The 18,898-nt window shown below is 44.5% G+C and overlaps 1 protein-coding gene across 3 annotated transcripts in view; it reads left to right on the top strand.

Moving 5' to 3' along the window:
• The window catches only part of sptbn1 (spectrin, beta, non-erythrocytic 1), a 297,759-nt gene that overhangs the window by 215,684 nt on the left and 63,177 nt on the right, over positions 1–18,898 (top strand). For all 3 annotated transcript variants that reach the window (XM_041174961.1, XM_041174970.1, XM_041174980.1), the window contains 6 exons: positions 528–715; positions 2,613–2,730; positions 13,786–13,944; positions 15,749–16,051; positions 16,289–16,442; positions 17,196–18,066. In XM_041174961.1, the coding sequence (XP_041030895.1) occupies positions 528–715; positions 2,613–2,730; positions 13,786–13,944; positions 15,749–16,051; positions 16,289–16,442; positions 17,196–18,066 (1,793 nt within the window). The remainder of the gene's footprint in view (positions 1–527; positions 716–2,612; positions 2,731–13,785; positions 13,945–15,748; positions 16,052–16,288; positions 16,443–17,195; positions 18,067–18,898) is intronic.

The following is an 18,898-nucleotide window of genomic DNA, read 5'->3' as shown; positions in this document are numbered from 1 at the left end:
GAACTAAGTATATAAAGCGGTCTTCATAACACCTGAAATTGGGACACATTGAAACTGTAATTCTCCCATCTTAAGTTCTTAGATACCAGTGTCTATAGTCAGACCTGTTTTCTGCTAATGATGCTACTGACCCACATGTCCAGAAGGGTTATTTGCCTTATTTTGTAAAAAGATATTTTTCCTTATAGGAAATGCTTTACTATTCCATGATAGCTTAACTAAGATCATAAACTCATCAGATGAATTTACAATCATGCTGCCCCCCCATAACATTCATCTTAAAAGTTCACAAAGCATGTATTCAGTCAATTAAATTGCTGGGCTCAAAGTTGCTTTTGTCATCTGACCTTCTCGATCATGGTACAGTCATTAACTCATTTCAAGGTATCCATTCTGATACAATAAGTAGCACATTAAACCATTCCAGAACTCATTTACTGAAATAATTGTAGAATATCATTCATTTTATACATCTGACATGTCTGAGTTTTGTTGCTATAAAATTGTTTTGTTTCAACCTGTGACAGGTACTTGACTATGCAATTGAGACCGAGAAAATGATAGAAAAATACGAGTCCCTGGCATCTGACCTGCTGGAGTGGATTGAGCAGACTATCATCATCCTGAACAATCGTAAATTTGCCAACTCACTGGTTGGTGTTCAGCAGCAGCTACAAGCATTTAACACATATCGCACAGTAGAAAAACCATCAAAGTAAGAGTGTTAAACAGTTACTAAATCACTACTTCAATTAGTTTCATACATTGCTTGGGAGAACATAGCTAAGAGCTAATTACTGAACACTTACCATTTTCTGACTCAGTACACTTAATGATATATTAGTATTATAGTGCACAAATAGTGGCAAAACAGGTTAAAGTTACAATAAGGAAAACCTAGATGAATGATGATGTTTGGCTAGCTCTTAGCTGTTCATAACACCTTGAATTTTTAAAATTTATTCTCTGCATTTGGGTGACACTGAGAAGACTTCATTTAGTACCTATCCCTCATTGGCCTGCAATGGTACAGATAGGATGTCTCCTGCAGGTGATTGCTGTCATGATTATATTAGAAAGAGCATTTCAGAAATTTGACCAAGCAACAATGAAGGAATAACATAATGGGCTGGATTTTACAGGGGTCTTAACAGCTTGCACTCAATGCCCCTCGCCCCCCCAAAAGGAAAGTTGGCTGCAGCCAACACACCTGAAAGAAGCCATAATGCACTGCTGCTGGGGGCTAAACAAGGAGAGAGTGGGACTTCCAACCCTCAGAGGAAGGAAATCCTACCCTCTAAGTTGCCAGCCAATCAGATTGGCTGGCAGCTCCAGCAGCCCTAGCATGCCAGAACTTGGTAGTGGGTGCTGCTGGGATGGCAAACACACCTGTGAAGAAAAGGAGACAGATATTGAAGCCAGGTAAGTCAGGCATTTTTGGGCGGGAGGGATCAGGAAGCCTAAGGTTGGGGGGCTGGTTTTGGAGGGCAGGCAGGAAGGAAGGAACAAAGGCAGGGGTAAAACTTAGAGGGCGCCCCTGTTGCACATGGGACACCCGCTGCATAATGTGCCCCCACCCCCCTTCCTTTCATTCCTGCCTTTTTTCAACTTGGGCTCAATAAACAGAATGCCCACTTGTATTATGGCAGCATAATATTCCAGTTGGTTGGCTTGGTAACGAGCTCAGTTGTCTGTTATTTATTTAAAAATAATGGGTGGGCTGCCAATTTTGACAAACGCCCACCTACTGTTTTATGTGGGACAGCTCGAGGGTGGGCTGGGCATCCTTTGGTATTTTACGCCACCCTGCTGAAAACACGGTGGCAGGGGAGGTGTGCAAAACCCAGCTCTTTAGGTCTAAGTCAGGCCAGTATGTCATTGGGAAATTATGAAGCCTCATTATGTTCTTGTGCTTTTCACTGCCACAGGGCTGGGAGGCACTGTAGAAGTGGGTTTGTTGCAAACTTTCCTGTTGATAACAGGTACTGCAGTTGCAGTATGCTGGTGGTGGAGGGAATGGATATTAAGTCAATGGGAGGGCTGGCGTTCAGTTGGACTGCTCTGTTACCGAATGACATCAAGCTTCTTGAAAGCTCTTGTGTCTGGTGGCTTGTAATAAAACACTTTGTCTAAACAAGCAGGTAAAAGATTGTCTTGATCAGTTAACCCAGTTAAATTTCTATCAGCGGTGACTAGACATTGATGGAGTCTTGGCAATGGTGGTGTCATTTAAGGTGAAGAGCAAGTTGTTGGGCTGTTTCTTGTTGGAGATGGTCATTGCCTGACATTTATGAGTGCAAACATTTACCTGCTGTTTGTTAATCAAAACTGAGTGTTATCTGATCCAAAGCAAGCTTTTCACAATACAAAAGGATAATTCTGATTTTCCTCCCTAGCTTGTGCTTTTGCTTCTTGCTATCATGAGAACTAATTTAAGCTTATTCCACATACGCCAGGTGTAATTTTTCTGGACTGATTATATCATTTATTGAACTTGTTCCACCTGCTGAATTTGCTGCAAAATTAAAAAGCATAGAATTTCTATTATTTTATAAATAGTTATGTAATATATGAAATGATTTGGCTCCTGTCTGATATTCTTTTTCGTATAGGTTTACAGAAAAAGGAAATCTTGAAGTATTGCTTTTCACCATTCAAAGCAAAATGAGAGCTAACAATCAGAAAGTATACATGCCAAGAGAAGGCAAACTCATCTCAGATATCAACAAGGTAATGATGAAAAATGTTTATTTTATTTTCTCCTTGAAGGAAATGTGTTTATCTGCGTCAGAAGCCTTTGTAGTTTCAGCTGAACCAGTAACACACTCAACTGTACAGCAATATCTTTTGAGTAGAACCAGCATATAATTTACTCTTGGTTTCTGGATGTTGATCAGGAGGAGACTTCAGCTGAGCACATATGCTTAAAATCATAGACTAATTCAGCGCAGGAGAAGGCCAATTGGTTCATCAAGTCTGCACTTGCTCTTTCAAAGATCAATCAAGTTAGTCCCACTTTCTGTCATAATTTTTTTTCCTTCAGATATTTATCCAGTGCCTTTTTGAAGGCTGCTATTGAATCTGTATGTACCACCTATCAGACAGTGCTATTAATCCTAACCACTCTTTGTGAAAGAGAGTTTTTCCTCCCGTCACTTCTGGTTCTTTTGGCAATCACCCTAAATCTGTGCCCCCCTGGTTTATTGACCTTTGAGCCATTGGAAGCAGATTCGTTTTATTTACTTCATCTACATCCCACATGATTTTAAACACCTCTACCAAATCTCCTATAGCCTTCACTGCTCTAAGAAGTGTGACTCCACTTATCTACGTAACTGTAGTCCTTCATCCCTGGAATCATTCTAGTAAATCACTCTGTACCCTTTCCAAAGCTATCACATCCTTCCACAATACTCCAATTAGGACTGAACTAATACTTTACATAGGTTAAGCATAACTTTCTGGCTTTTGTATGCTACACCACTCTTTATAAAGCCCAACATCCTTATTAGCTACTTTGTTAACCTGTCCTGCCACCGTCAAAGATTTGTGCACAAATAGCCCCAGGTCTCTCTTTCCTTGCACCCCCTTTAAAATTGTACCGTTCAGCATGTATTGTCTTGCCTCATTTCCAAATGGCATCTTATAATAGGTAGCATTAACCAGGGGAAAACTTCAGATGAACATGGAGAAGAATCAAGAATAGATCAGGAAGTGGACTTTATCGGGGCAGTGAGGGGGAGGGAGGAACAGATTGCAAACTTCCCCCACTCCTTCAGACTTAACAGTCAGTCTGCACGTTGCTGATGTGAAATCTAGCTGCCCCAGACAACTATAATATGCTAGGGGCAACTTTAATTAGTGCAGAGATAAAAACAAAAAAACTGCAGATGCTGGAAATCCAAAACAGAAACAGAATTACCTGGAAAAACTCAGCAGGTCTGGCAGCATCGGCGGAGAAGAAAAGAATTGATGTTTCGAGTCCTCATGACCCTTCGACAAAACACTTCTGCTGAGTTTTTCCAGGTAATTCTGTTTTTGTTCTTAATTAGTGCAGAATGGGACTCCTGCCCCCCCCCCCCCCCCCCAAAACCAGAGACAGAGTCCCAACCTAGAGAGCTGCTGGCCAATTTCTCTGTAGCCTGAGCAGTGTTGTAGTCCCAGCAGCTCCAGAAAACAGTAATGGTCACTGCAGGGACTACGACCAGTCCCCACGAAGAAGTGAAGATGTCCCTGGACTTCGGGTAGGTCCAGGAATTTTGGGCAGGCATGGCTGGGAGACCCCAGCTAGGGGTAGGACGTGGTGGGATTCAGGTTAGCATGGCTGAGGTGGAGTGGGGGTGAAGGACAAAGGGGTGATTACCATCTTGTTGGGGGGGATGCCCCCAATGAGGACAAGGGGTCCCCCCCAAAAGAGGCATTCCCTCTTCCTGCTGGACAGCATCCTTTACTGTCTTAGCTACTGGGCTGCTTGCCTTGCATCCGCCTTTCCCTGCAGGCAGAAAAATTGTGGTGGAGGCAAAATGAGGTCCTTCAATGTCTACTTAAGGGTCTCAATAGGCCTAAGGGATGGTGGGCTGCTTGATGCCTTACCAGCCTGCCGTAATATGGGGGACAGGCTGAAGATGGGCGGGAAGGTGGTGGACTGGCCACCTGCTTCGTTTGATGTGCCCCCACAAACCCCCGCCAACTGACAAATATGCTGGTGGGAGGGAGGTGGGGTGTAAAATTCACCCCTAAGAGTAAATAAAAGTTGGATCCTTGACAGAGGCAGCAGAGCAACTAGAGAGTAACATTTCTACTAAAGTTTGCCTTTTTAAAAAATCTATGGCTCTCTATATTGCATTAAATGTTGTGCGTATTGTCCCTTCTGTGTGCTCCTTAAAGTAGTGCACCTCGGTACCCATCTCAAAACCATCAGATTCCAGTGCTTCAAGAGCCACCCTGTTATGATTGGGTGAGGAGGGGTAGAATGGCTCCCCTTTTCTTCCCACTCCTCATTTGACTGCAATGGGTTTTTTTTAAAAACGTATGCTTGCCAATTCAGATTGTTTAACTATTTGTAGTGCTGTAACTATAAAAGACACGCAGGTTTACTTGTAAGTTTTTAAAATAAAAGAGAGTAGTGTTTATTGTACTTAACTCCTGATCTAAATAAAAGTAATAAAAATGCTTCCACACACGCACTTTTTAAAATTTATTATTTCATGGGATGCGGGCGTCGATAGCAAAAGCCAGCATTTATTACCCATCCCTAAGTGCCCTTGAACTGAGTGGCTTGCCGCACCATTTCAGAGGGCAGTTACGAGTAAACCACATTGCTATGGGTCTGGAGTCACATGTAGGCCAGACAAGGTAAGGATTTCCTCCCCTTAAGGACATTAGTGAACCAGGTAGCTTTGTACAACAATCGACAATGGTTTCTTGGTCACCATTACTGAGACTAGCTTTTTAATTCCAGATTATTAATTGAACTTAAATTCCACCAGCTGCCTTGGTGGGATTTGAACCCTTGTGTCCAGAACATTAACCTGGGCCTCTGGATTATTAGTCCAGTGACATTATCACTACTACAGCACCATCTCCCCCCAAATGCATTCAAGGGTGCACACACAAGTAAGTTACAAAGTGGGAGGACAGGTTAAGTAGTTTAAAAGTCCAATAGAAGTCAATGATATATGGATCTTGTAGATTGAAGATTTGGATGGTTTCAGACTTGACTCAATTGTCTTTCTGCTTTCTGCATCAAGATGATTTAAAGATGTTGATGGACCATTTATATCTTCTGGAGTTAGCAGCTGCTGGGTTGAACACTGCCTGTGGTGTGCGGATGGTCAAACAACAGGCAGTGTTGTTACATGCTCAAGCATGTAACATGGATGGAGAGAGAGCATGCCCACTTGGACCATCACCTTCTGTGTCTCCCCTGTTTTGTTCTGTGGCCAGGAGAAAAGTATTTTCTTAAAACACAAAAGAGGGTTGTTAGTTGGCTCATCACATGATCCCCCCCTCACTAACTGACCAGTTACACACCAATAGTCATAGCAAAACAAAAACAGAATTACCTGGAAAAACTCAGCAGGTCTGGCAGCATCGGCGGAGAAGAAAAGAGTTGACGTTTCGAGTCCTCATGACCCTTCGACAGAACTTGAGTTCGAGTCCAGGAAAGAGCTGAAATATAAGCTGGTTTAAGGTGTGTGTGTGGGGGGCGGAGAGATAGAGAGACAGAGAGGTGGAGGGGGTTGGTGTGGTTGTAGCGACAAACAAGCAGTGATAGAAGCAGAATATCAAAAGATGTCAACAACAATAGTACAATAGAACACATAGGTGTTAAAGATAAAGTTGGTGATATTATCTAAACGAATGTGCTAATTAAGAATGGATGGTAGGGCACTCAAGGTATAGCTCTAGTGGTTTTTTTTTTTATTTTATATAATGGAAATAGGTGGGAAAAGGAAAATCTTTATAATTTATTGGGAAAAAAAAAGGAGAAGGGGGAAACAGAAAGGGGGTGGGGATGGGGGAGGGGACTCACGACCTAAAGTTGTTGAATTCAATATTCAGTCCGGAAGGCTGTAAAGTCCCTAGTCGGAAGATGAGGTGTTGTTCCTCCAGTTTGCGTTGGGCTTCACTGGAACAATGCAGCAAGCCAAGGACAGACATGTGGGCAAGAGAGCAGGGTGGAGTGTTAAAATGGCAAGCGACAGGGAGGTTTGGGTCATTCTTGCGGACAGACCGCAGGTGTTCTGCAAAGCGGTCGCCCAGTTTACGTTTGGTCTCTCCAATGTAGAGGAGACCACATTGGGAGCAACGAATGCAGTAGACTAAGTTGGGGGAAATGCAAGTGAAATGCTGCTTCACTTGAAAGGAGTGTTTGGGTCCTTGGACGGTGAGGAGAGAGGAAGTGAAGGGGCAGGTGTTGCATCTTTTGCGTGGGCAAGGGGTTGTGCCATAGGAGGGGGTTGAGGAGTAGGGGGTGATGGAGGAGTGGACCAGGGTGTCCCGGAGGGAGCGATCCCTACGGAATGCCGATAAGGGGGGTGAAGGGAAGATGTGTTTGGTAGTGGCATCATGCTGGAGTTGGCGGAAATGGCGGAGGATGATCCTTTGAATGCGGAGGCTGGTGGGGTGATAAGTGAGGACAAGGGGGACCCTATCATGTTTCTGGGAGGGAGGAGAAGGAGTGAGGGCGGATGCGCGGGAGATGGGCCGGACACGGTTGAGGGCCCTGTCAACGACCGTGGGTGGAAAACCTCGGTTAAGGAAGAAGGAGGACATGTCAGAGGAACTGTTTTTGAATGTAGCATCATCGGAACAGATGCGACGGAGGCGAAGGAACTGAGAGAATGGGATGGAGTCCTTACAGGAAGTGGGGTGTGAGGAGCTGTAGTCGAGATAGCTGTGGGTGTCGGTGGGTTTGTAATGGATATTGGTGGACAGTCTATCACCAGAGATTGAGACAGAGAGGTCAAGGAAGGGAAGGGAAGTGTCAGAGATGGACCACGTGAAAATGATGGAGGGGTGGAGATTGGAAGCAAAATTAATAAATTTTTCCAAGTCCTGACGAGAGCATGAAGCAGCACCGAAATAATCATCGATGTACCGGAGAAAGAGTTGTGGAAGGGGGCCGGAGTAGGACTGCAACAAGGAATGTTCCACATACCCCATAAAGAGACAGGCATAGCTGGGGCCCATGCGGGTACCCATAGCCACACCTTTTATTTGGAGGAAGTGAGAGGAGTTGAAGGAGAAATTGTTCAGCGTGAGAACAAGTTCAGCCAGACGGAGGAGAGTAGTGGTGGATGGGGATTGTTCGGGCCTCTGTTCGAGGAAGAAGCTAAGGGCCCTCAGACCATCCTGGTGGGGGATGGAGGTGTAGAGGGATTGGACGTCCATGGTGAAGAGGAAGCGGTAGGGGCCAGGGAACTGGAAATTGTTGATGTGACGTAAGGTGTCAGAGGAATCACGGATGTAGGTGGGAAGGGACTGGACAAGGGGAGAGAGAAGGGAGTCAAGATAACGAGAAATGAGTTCTGTGGGGCAGGAGCAAGCTGAGACGATCGGTCTACCGGGGCAGTTCTGTTTGTGGATTTTGGGTAGGAGATAGAAGCGGGCCGTCCGAGGTTGGGCAACTATCAGGTTGGAAGCTGTGGGAGGGAGATCCCCAGAGGAGATGAGGTCAGTGACAGTCCTGGAAACAATGGCTTGATGTTCAGTGGTGGGGTCATGGTCCAGGGAGAGGTAGGAGGAAGTGTCTGCGAGTTGACGCTCAGCCTCCGCGTGGTAGAGGTCAGTGCGCCAGACAACAACAGCACCACCCTTGTCAGCGGGTTTGATGACAATGTCAGGGTTGGACCTGAGAGAATGGAGTGCAGTAAGTTCAGAGAGAGACAGGTTAGAATGGGTGAGAGGAGCAGAGAAATTGAGACGACTAATGTCGCGCCGACAGTTCTCAATGAAAAGATCGAGAGAAGGTAAGAATCCAGAGGGAGGGGTCCAGGTGGAGGGAGAATATTGAAGATGGGTAAAAGGATCCGTTGAACTGGGAGAGGACTCCTGCCCAAAGAAGTGAGCCCGGAGACGAAGACGGCGGAAGAAGAGTTCAGTATCATGCCGAGCCCGAAATTCATTGAGGTGAGGGCGTAAGGGTATGAAACTAAGTCCTTTGCTGAGCACTGAACGTTCAGCATCGGAGAGGGGAAGGTCAGGGGGTATAGTGAATACACGGCTGGGGTTGGGATTGGAAGATGGGGTGGGGACGGAGGGACAGGCAGGGGTGGAGGGTCCTAGATGGGTGTTGATGTCGATGAGTTGTTGGAGCTTGCGTTCCTTAGCACTTGAGAGAAAGAGAAAAAGTTTCTTGTTGAGGCGTCGGATGAGCCGAAGGATAAAATGAAACTGGGGGCACGCGCAGCTTTGAAAAAGGGTACGGCGGTGCTGCTGGAGGGAGAGGTCGAGTGTGTTCATATGGCGGCGCATGGCACTGAGAGTGGATTTCAGAATGTGACGGGAACAGCAGTCCGAGAAACGTTTTATGTCCCGGAGATACCTGTAATCCTGGGTGGGTTCGAAACATGAGGGGTGGAATTTCAGTTGAAATCCATGTGGGGTAAGTCGGAGACGGAGACAGTCACTGAGAAAGGAGATATATATCTCCTTTCTCAGTGACTGTCTCCGTCTCCGACTTACCCCACATGGATTTCAACTGAAATTCCACCCCTCATGTTTCGAACCCACCCAGGATTACAGGTATCTCCGGGACATAAAACGTTTCTCGGACTGCTGTTCCCGTCACATTCTGAAATCCACTCTCAGTGCCATGCGCCGCCATATGAACACACTCGACCTCTCCCTCCAGCAGCACCGCCGTACCCTTTTTCAAAGCTGCGCGTGCCCCCAGTTTCATTTTATCCTTCGGCTCATCCGACGCCTCAACAAGAAACTTTTTCTCTTTCTCTCAAGTGCTAAGGAACGCAAGCTCCAACAACTCATCGACATCAACACCCATCTAGGACCCTCCACCCCTGCCTGTCCCTCCGTCCCCACCCCATCTTCCAATCCCAACCCCAGCCGTGTATTCACTATACCCCCTGACCTTCCCCTCTCCGATGCTGAACGTTCAGTGCTCAGCAAAGGACTTAGTTTCATACCCTTACGCCCTCACCTCAATGAATTTCGGGCTCGGCATGATACTGAACTCTTCTTCCGCCGTCTTCGTCTCCGGGCTCACTTCTTTGGGCAGGAGTCCTCTCCCAGTTCAACGGATCCTTTTACCCATCTTCAATATTCTCCCTCCACCTGGACCCCTCCCTCTGGATTCTTACCTTCTCTCGATCTTTTCATTGAGAACTGTCGGCGCGACATTAGTCGTCTCAATTTCTCTGCTCCTCTCACCCATTCTAACCTGTCTCTCTCTGAACTTACTGCACTCCATTCTCTCAGGTCCAACCCTGACATTGTCATCAAACCCGCTGACAAGGGTGGTGCTGTTGTTGTCTGGCGCACTGACCTCTACCACGCGGAGGCTGAGCGTCAACTCGCAGACACTTCCTCCTACCTCTCCCTGGACCATGACCCCACCACTGAACATCAAGCCATTGTTTCCAGGACTGTCACTGACCTCATCTCCTCTGGGGATCTCCCTCCCACAGCTTCCAACCTGATAGTTGCCCAACCTCGGACGGCCCGCTTCTATCTCCTACCCAAAATCCACAAACAGAACTGCCCCGGTAGACCGATCGTCTCAGCTTGCTCCTGCCCCACAGAACTCATTTCTCGTTATCTTGACTCCCTTCTCTCTCCCCTTGTCCAGTCCCTTCCCACCTACATCCGTGATTCCTCTGACACCTTACGTCACATCAACAATTTCCAGTTCCCTGGCCCCTACCGCTTCCTCTTCACCATGGACGTCCAATCCCTCTACACCTCCATCCCCCACCAGGATGGTCTGAGGGCCCTTAGCTTCTTCCTCGAACAGAGGCCCGAACAATCCCCATCCACCACTACTCTCCTCCGTCTGGCTGAACTTGTTCTCACGCTGAACAATTTCTCCTTCAACTCCTCTCACTTCCTCCAAATAAAAGGTGTGGCTATGGGTACCCGCATGGGCCCCAGCTATGCCTGTCTCTTTATGGGGTATGTGGAACATTCCTTGTTGCAGTCCTACTCCGGCCCCCTTCCACAACTCTTTCTCCGGTACATCGATGATTATTTCGGTGCTGCTTCATGCTCTCGTCAGGACTTGGAAAAATTTATTAATTTTGCTTCCAATCTCCACCCCTCCATCATTTTCACGTGGTCCATCTCTGACACTTCCCTTCCCTTCCTTGACCTCTCTGTCTCAATCTCTGGTGATAGACTGTCCACCAATATCCATTACAAACCCACCGACACCCACAGCTATCTCGACTACAGCTCCTCACACCCCACTTCCTGTAAGGACTCCATCCCATTCTCTCAGTTCCTTCGCCTCCGTCGCATCTGTTCCGATGATGCTACATTCAAAAACAGTTCCTCTGACATGTCCTCCTTCTTCCTTAACCGAGGTTTTCCACCCACGGTCGTTGACAGGGCCCTCAACCGTGTCCGGCCCATCTCCCGCGCATCCGCCCTCACTCCTTCTCCTCCCTCCCAGAAACATGATAGGGTCCCCCTTGTCCTCACTTATCACCCCACCAGCCTCCGCATTCAAAGGATCATCCTCCGCCATTTCCGCCAACTCCAGCATGATGCCACTACCAAACACATCTTCCCTTCACCCCCCTTATCGGCATTCCGTAGGGATCGCTCCCTCCGGGACACCCTGGTCCACTCCTCCATCACCCCCTACTCCTCAACCCCCTCCTATGGCACAACCCCTTGCCCACGCAAAAGATGCAACACCTGCCCCTTCACTTCCTCTCTCCTCACCGTCCAAGGACCCAAACACTCCTTTCAAGTGAAGCAGCATTTCACTTGCATTTCCCCCAACTTAGTCTACTGCATTCGTTGCTCCCAATGTGGTCTCCTCTACATTGGAGAGACCAAACGTAAACTGGGCGACCGCTTTGCAGAACACCTGCGGTCTGTCCGCAAGAATGACCCAAACCTCCCTGTCGCTTGCCATTTTAACACTCCACCCTGCTCTCTTGCCCACATGTCTGTCCTTGGCTTGCTGCATTGTTCCAGTGAAGCCCAACGCAAACTGGAGGAACAACACCTCATCTTCCGACTAGGGACTTTACAGCCTTCCGGACTGAATATTGAATTCAACAACTTTAGGTCGTGAGTCCCCTCCCCCATCCCCACCCCCTTTCTGTTTCCCCCTTCTCCTTTTTTTTCCCAATAAATTATAAAGATTTTCCTTTTCCCACCTATTTCCATTATATAAAATAAAAAAAAAAACCACTAGAGCTATACCTTGAGTGCCCTACCATCCATTCTTAATTAGCACATTCGTTTAGATAATATCACCAACTTTATCTTTAACACCTATGTGTTCTATTGTACTATTGTTGTTGACATCTTTTGATATTCTGCTTCTATCACTGCTTGTTTGTCGCTACAACCACACCAACCCCCTCCACCTCTCTGTCTCTCTATCTCTCCGCCCCCCACACACACACCTTAAACCAGCTTATATTTCAGCTCTTTCCTGGACTCGAACTCAAGTTCTGTCGAAGGGTCATGAGGACTCGAAACGTCAACTCTTTTCTTCTCCGCCGATGCTGCCAGACCTGCTGAGTTTTTCCAGGTAATTCTGTTTTTGTTTTGGATTTCCAGCATCCGCAGTTTTTTTGTTTTTATAATAGTCATAGCAAGTTGATTCCCAGGTCCATAGTTTAGACAGGATTAGATTATGGCTGAAAAAGTTCCCTTCTCAGCCAGGGTTCATTGTTCAAAGTGATTGCATCTAATGACTTGTTCCACATCCAATTGAATACACAGTACACCGGTGATTGGCTGGATGTTTTGTTAATGGTTCAGGAGATTCATATTCCTCTAAGGTGATTGTCTTTCTTGCGTTCTTCCAGACAGCCTGGCTCTGTTACAATGGTTTTGTAATTTGCAGAGTACAGCTACAGTGATGTTCGGCCATCTTAGAAGCTGCTGTTTTAATTCACTGAAATGCTGTTGTGCAATCTTTTAAAACTCAATCTGTGGTTTCAGCCCAATAAATAAATAAATAAAGTAATTTTCGATATAAGCCATGGCTTTACAACACACCAACAATGCTGAAAAAATATTGTCTCTGATGCTACTTGGCTTAACAGATAGGAACAGGAGTAGGCCTTTCAGGGCCTTGAACACATTCCATCATTCAATTAAATCATAGCAGATCTGTACCTCAACTCCATTTACCCACCTTTGATCCATATTCCTTGATAATCCTTATCTAACACATTTCTCAATCCCGGCATTGAAAATTTCAGTTGATCCAGCATTGACGGTCTTTTCTGGGGAGGGTGTTCTACATTTGCACTACTTTTGGGTGAAAAGATCATTTTTGATTTCACCTCTTTTATAAAACCTGACTCACTGTGAGCAGCCACAGGAGATTTCAAATGAAAAAAGCTTACATACAACCTCTTCCTCTAAGCATCATGCTTTCCCTTTCATGTTTTATTGCTTAACTCCACCCCCATACATAAAAAAACCTACATTCCAACTTAATTTGAGCAACCCTATGGTGGAATTGCTGGTCATGTGTAAAATCAGGATGACAGTCTTCAGTTCATCAATAATGCTGTGGCTTCATTTTTGCTTGGTTATCTGGGATAAAGAAGACTTTAAAATTACACAATGCAAATGATAAAACTTATCAGCAAAGTTGTCTTTTGTGCTTTTGAATTCCTTCATAAAGGATTTTACTTGAAAGCTGACCTTTCAATAAGAGGTCTTTTTGGAGTCTGCAGTTGATCATTTTCCCCACAGAGAAATGAAATTTTGGCCTTTTTTCCTTCCCCTAAGATACTCAAGATCCCTGTTATACAGAGTCCCAACAACATTTGTAAATCTCATGGGATTCCAGTGTTGATGACAATTTAGACATGCTCCTGCTTTTAACAACTGTTCTGCGAGCTTCTTGCAGCTGCTGTTTGTGGCTGCTCAGAGTCTGCCTCCACATGGCTGTATCACAAATTAACAAAAGTGTCAATTTTTTTCATCTGCATTCTCTTTCTTCTAATATAGGTAATCTAAATTTTAATGGGGAAAAATAGATATAATTGATTTTTATTCGAATACAGTTCAGTGAGTAATTAATTCATTAAAATGTTGCCAAATTACCAAATACCAATCTGACAGGCCTGGGAAAGACTGGAAAAAGCTGAACATGAGCGAGAATTGGCATTAAGAACTGAGCTGATCAGGCAAGAAAAGCTGGAACAACTTGCACGTCGATTTGATCGTAAAGCTGCTATGAGAGAAACCTGGCTAAGTGAAAACCAGCGCCTTGTTTCCCAGGTAAAGTTTCACCCTTTTTTTTCAGTGCATAGCAAAAATATTATAGTTCTAAATCTATTGATTTTTTTTCTATGTGAAACTATCAAGATATCATGTACTTTTATAATGCTGAGAATTCGAGACTACAGTAATGCTAGCAAGAATGAAGGTGAATTCTGCATGGCTGATACTGCCTTTCCTATTCATTTAATTATTTAATAAACCACTGCTCTTACATATTATAATTTCTGTAAGTATGAAGAGCCCACTGATTTTCTTGTATTGAAATAAAATTCAAAATCATTAGTTATGTTTAGCAAAACTCCAATGTAACTGGAAGCCTTCAGATTCGAGTACTAATATGAAAGCAGAAAGATTACAGTCTTGTACATTAATAATATTCTATTAGGAACAAATACACAGGCAGTGCTGCCATGGCAGCCATAAAGGAGGCAACATCAGGTGCTTCCAGCAGCTCCAGGAATCTTTCTACCACCCATGTTTAGCACAGGGAATGCTCAATATTTACCCTCAAACAAGCATTAGCAATATGTTTGTACACTAAAATGAGGGGAGCTGAGGTTGTGGATTTATTTTTCAGTGCCCCACTTCCAGAACTTCCACGCTAATATAAAAGCACCACATAAGTCCTCATGATGAGTTTCTGATCCCAGAAGTAAGCTGCTTCATCATGTTACAAACTTTCAGGTTAAATCAGCCCAGGCCTTCGTGATGAGTGAGACCGGCCCGTTAGTGAATTACATAGTATCATTGGCAGTGGCCCTAGGGGAAGGTAACTGTTTATTATCTTAACTATTGATTGGTGGATTGTGGCAAGGAAACTCACAATTTTGAGGGAAGGGAGGAAGACCGAGGAAATCTTGTGTTCAACCACATACCTTTCTAGAGTGACGACTTGAAAATTGAGCTTGAGTGCTATAGTGTGATGTTCATACAACTATTTAAAGCTCTAGGGCCAGGATATTTAGGCCAGTGAGCAAGGGTGGGGGGGGGGGGGGGGGGGGAGAGCCCACTCACTGACGTGGGAAGATGTCACCCCGCGTCATTTCAATTTTCAGGTCGGTGGGGGCGCTGCTGAATCAGCTGTGGGCCCACCGACCTGTCAACGGCTTATTGAGGCCATTTAAAAAGTAATTCAAGTAATTAATGGACCTGTCCATCCAACCTTAAGGTTGGCGGGCAGGCTGGGAGCCCTGGTGGGCTTCAGAAAAAGTATGAAACCTCATCCATGGGCAGGATGAGAGTTTTTTAAAATTGAATAAAAGTTTGATTAAAAGTGATGGACATGTCCCAACTCATGTGACAGTGTCACATAAGGGGACATGTCAGGGAGATTTTATTTTTGTACATCTACCATTTTTAAATTTGGCGCCAATCTCCCTGAGGCAGCACTTAGCCTCAGGGAGATGAGTGTGCTCTTTCGCATGCATACGCGAAAGAGCGCACTCTCAGCTGAGGGAATCCTCCATGCCTGCACAGGGAGCACATAGCGTTTCCTGGCGGACGTCACACTGGGCGGGCCTTAATTGACCCACCCACCTAAAATGGTGGCGCACCCCCAATTGGGGGTGCTGATCGGAGGCATGTCTGCACTCCCCCCCACCCCCGCACCAAACAGGGGGAAAATTCTTCCCTAGGTTTTTGACCCTTTTAATCTCCTTTAGCAGTAGGGTTCTGAAGATGAATGTATACTTCATTAGCAGCGTCTAAATTTGTCCATAGCTCCCTACCTCTGAAATACCAATTTTTGTGAATATTTTAAAAATGGTATCACTCAATATGACTTCTAACTCTTATGCTACAGGATAATTTTGGTTTTGATCTCCCGGCTGTCGAAGCTGCTACTAAGAAACATGAAGCTATTGAAACAGACATTGCTGCGTATGAAGAGCGAGTACAAGCAGTTGTGGCTGTGGCTAAGGAACTTGAAGCAGAGAATTACCATGACATCAAACGCATCACAGCAAGGAAAGAGAATGTCTATAGGCTGTGGGAATACTTACTGGAATTATTGCGAGCTCGTCGTCATCGTTTAGAAATGAATCTTAACTTGCAAAAGATTTTTCAGGAAATGCTATATATTATGGACTGGATGGATGAAATGAAGGTAGCGAAGCCAACTTTCCATTGTATAGATGTACTGTGGAATTTATTTTATTTGTGTAAGAAATAACTAATATGTTAAAACATATTAAGAAAGAAGATAAAATTTTAATGGCACTTATACCAGAAGAGGTGGTTTCAAATTTATTTCTAACTAACTATTTCAATGTGTTATAAACTTTTTATGTTGCATTTAGTATATTTGACCTACGCTTAATGAAAGTTGTTGAAACTGTTTCAGGTTCTACTGTTGTCACAAGACTATGGGAAGCATTTACTTGGTGTTGAAGATCTCCTACAGAAACATGCACTAGTTGAAGCTGACATTGCTATTCAGGCTGACAGAGTGAAAGTTGTCAATGCTTCTGCTCAAAAATTTGCTTCTGAAGGAGAAGGTATGTTTTAAGCTTTATTTTTTTCTCCCTTAGCTTTTCAAGTAGTATTTTGTGTGCTCCTGTTATGGCTTAGTGGGTAAGTACACTATATATTGAGACTGAATAAACATTGCATACCAGGAAGTTCCCAACAGCTAACCTTAAACTGTGCTCAGTTAGGTAATCTCAGTTTGGTAGTTTTATGTATGCCTTAGTTTCTCTAAGGAAGGCAGGGGTGATGAAAAATTATGTTTCATTTCAGTTCTTGATTGTGATTCAGTCACCCCTGCTGGGAAAGGCATGCAGCGTGCCATTGACATACATCACAGAAGAAGGGTTAATCCCTGATTTGTCTCAACTGCTCACAGCAAAATGGCAATGAGGAAAGTATAAAATGCCAAAAAAATACAATTGGTTAAATCTGGGAGCATAATAGCACAACTCATGAGCACAAATAGAAAGCTGGAGCAAAGGTAAATCAGCCCAGGCTACTTTCATGTGTCAGCTTGTGGCCAGTTTCAAATGAAATTGGTGTAAACCTGCAAGCAGGTCAGTTGTCATCTTCAATCTGCTTTTGGTGGATAACTATTGGAAGAAAACAGAGCAGAATGTCATTGGGATAGTTATTTAACATATCAACTGTAAGGAATGATGGAAGCTCCTGCTGTCATATGGTTCTCTGTGTTATTGCTGTATTACTAAACTGAGCTGAAATGGATTTTGTTTTTAAGCTTATAAACATGTTGAAAACATTCTTCCCTTCTCCCCCTTCAGGTTATAAACCATGTGACCCACAGGTTATTCGTGATCGTGTGACTCACCTGGAATTCTGTTACCAAGAGCTTTGTCAGCTGGCAGCTGAAAGAAGGGCTCGTTTGGAAGAGTCCCGACGCCTCTGGAAGTTCTTTTGGGAAATGGCAGAAGAAGAAGGCTGGATCCGGGAGAAAGAACAGATACTTTCATCAGCTGACTATGGCAAGGATCTGACTAGCGTGATTCGTCTTCTCAGTAAACACAAGGCATTTGAGGATGAAATGAGTGGACGGAGAGGACCTCTTCAACAAACCATAAAAGAAGGTGAAGCAATGGTAGCTGAGGAGCACTTTGGATCAGAGAAGATTAAGGAGAGAATTAAAGACATTCAGGAGCAATGGGGCCACCTTGAGCAGCTGTCTGCAGTTCAGAAAAAGCGATTAGAGGAAGCTGCTAATGTTCACCAGTTTAAAGCTGATGGTGATGATATTGATGTTTGGATGTTAGATATTCTGAGGATTGTCTCCAGTAATGATGTTGGTCATGATGAATACTCCACTCAAGCCTTAGTGAAGAAACACAAAGATGTTGGTGAGGAGGTTGCTAGCTATAGACAAATCATTGATGCACTACATGAACAGGGACAAAGTTTGCCTGATGAGTATTATAAGTCACCCGAAATAGAAGGGAGATTAACTGACATTGAGGAACGTTACAAGGAGTTAGCAGAACTGGCACGGCTTCGTAAGCAAGCCCTCCAGGATGCACTGTCACAGTACAAGATGTTCAGTGAAGCAGATGCTTGTGAATTATGGATTGATGAAAAGGAGCAGTGGCTGAACAGCATGGAGATCCCAGAAAAACTTGAAGATCTAGAGGTTATCCAGCATAGGTAAGGAATGCAATGTTTAGATTATGAAATGTAAAAGATGATTATTGATTCAGGGCCTACATTATACAAGATAAGTGAAAATTGAAACAAGATGGAATGGAGACAAAACATTCTAGGTCAGAAGTCACCAACCTTAATAACAATACAATCCATTTTAAAAATTTGGTCAAAAGTTCTACCTTAAGAGCCACAATGCTATTACTCAAATGTCAATAATAATGAAAAACAAGGCAGAGGCATTTGAAGAAGATTTTAAATGTTTTTACAAGAAAGTGATTGCTCTTTTTTTTTAGCCTTTTTTTGTTTTCCTAAAACAATTCTCACAATTAAAATGACCCGGATTTTCACTACCGAGATAGGTAGCTCGAGTCAGGAAATTTCCTGGTTTGCTGCACCCACCTCGATAGAAAGTACCCCAATCGTGATTTTTGCTGTGGGGTCGGGTAGCGAGGGATGGAATAGGGCCCATTACCCCTGTAAGCAGATAGGAGGCGGCCAAGTGCCGAGGTGGGCTGGTTAAAAGGCCCACATCAGTTCTCTGGGACTTCATTCCCAGTTATTTGGTTACATTTTAGGCCCTCCAGCCCTCATCCCTCACACCCCATCATCCACCTCCCACCCACTCTCCATGCCAGCTAAATGCCAATTCATTCCCCCCCTCCCTGCTTAACCCCATTGCCCCTTATAGCCACCATGTCAACTCATGGAGCTTCCATGCCCATTCACATAATACACACGATGTACAGAACCAATGGACACTATAATAACATGTGTGGAACTACTTAGAAAAAAGCAGTCATTCATATTTCTTGGAGGAAAATGGTGAATGGGC

This window comes from Carcharodon carcharias, chromosome 2, assembly GCF_017639515.1.
Source record: "Carcharodon carcharias isolate sCarCar2 chromosome 2, sCarCar2.pri, whole genome shotgun sequence".
NCBI lineage: Eukaryota > Metazoa > Chordata > Chondrichthyes > Lamniformes > Lamnidae > Carcharodon > Carcharodon carcharias.
This window is presented reverse-complemented; position numbering and strand designations above follow the sequence as displayed.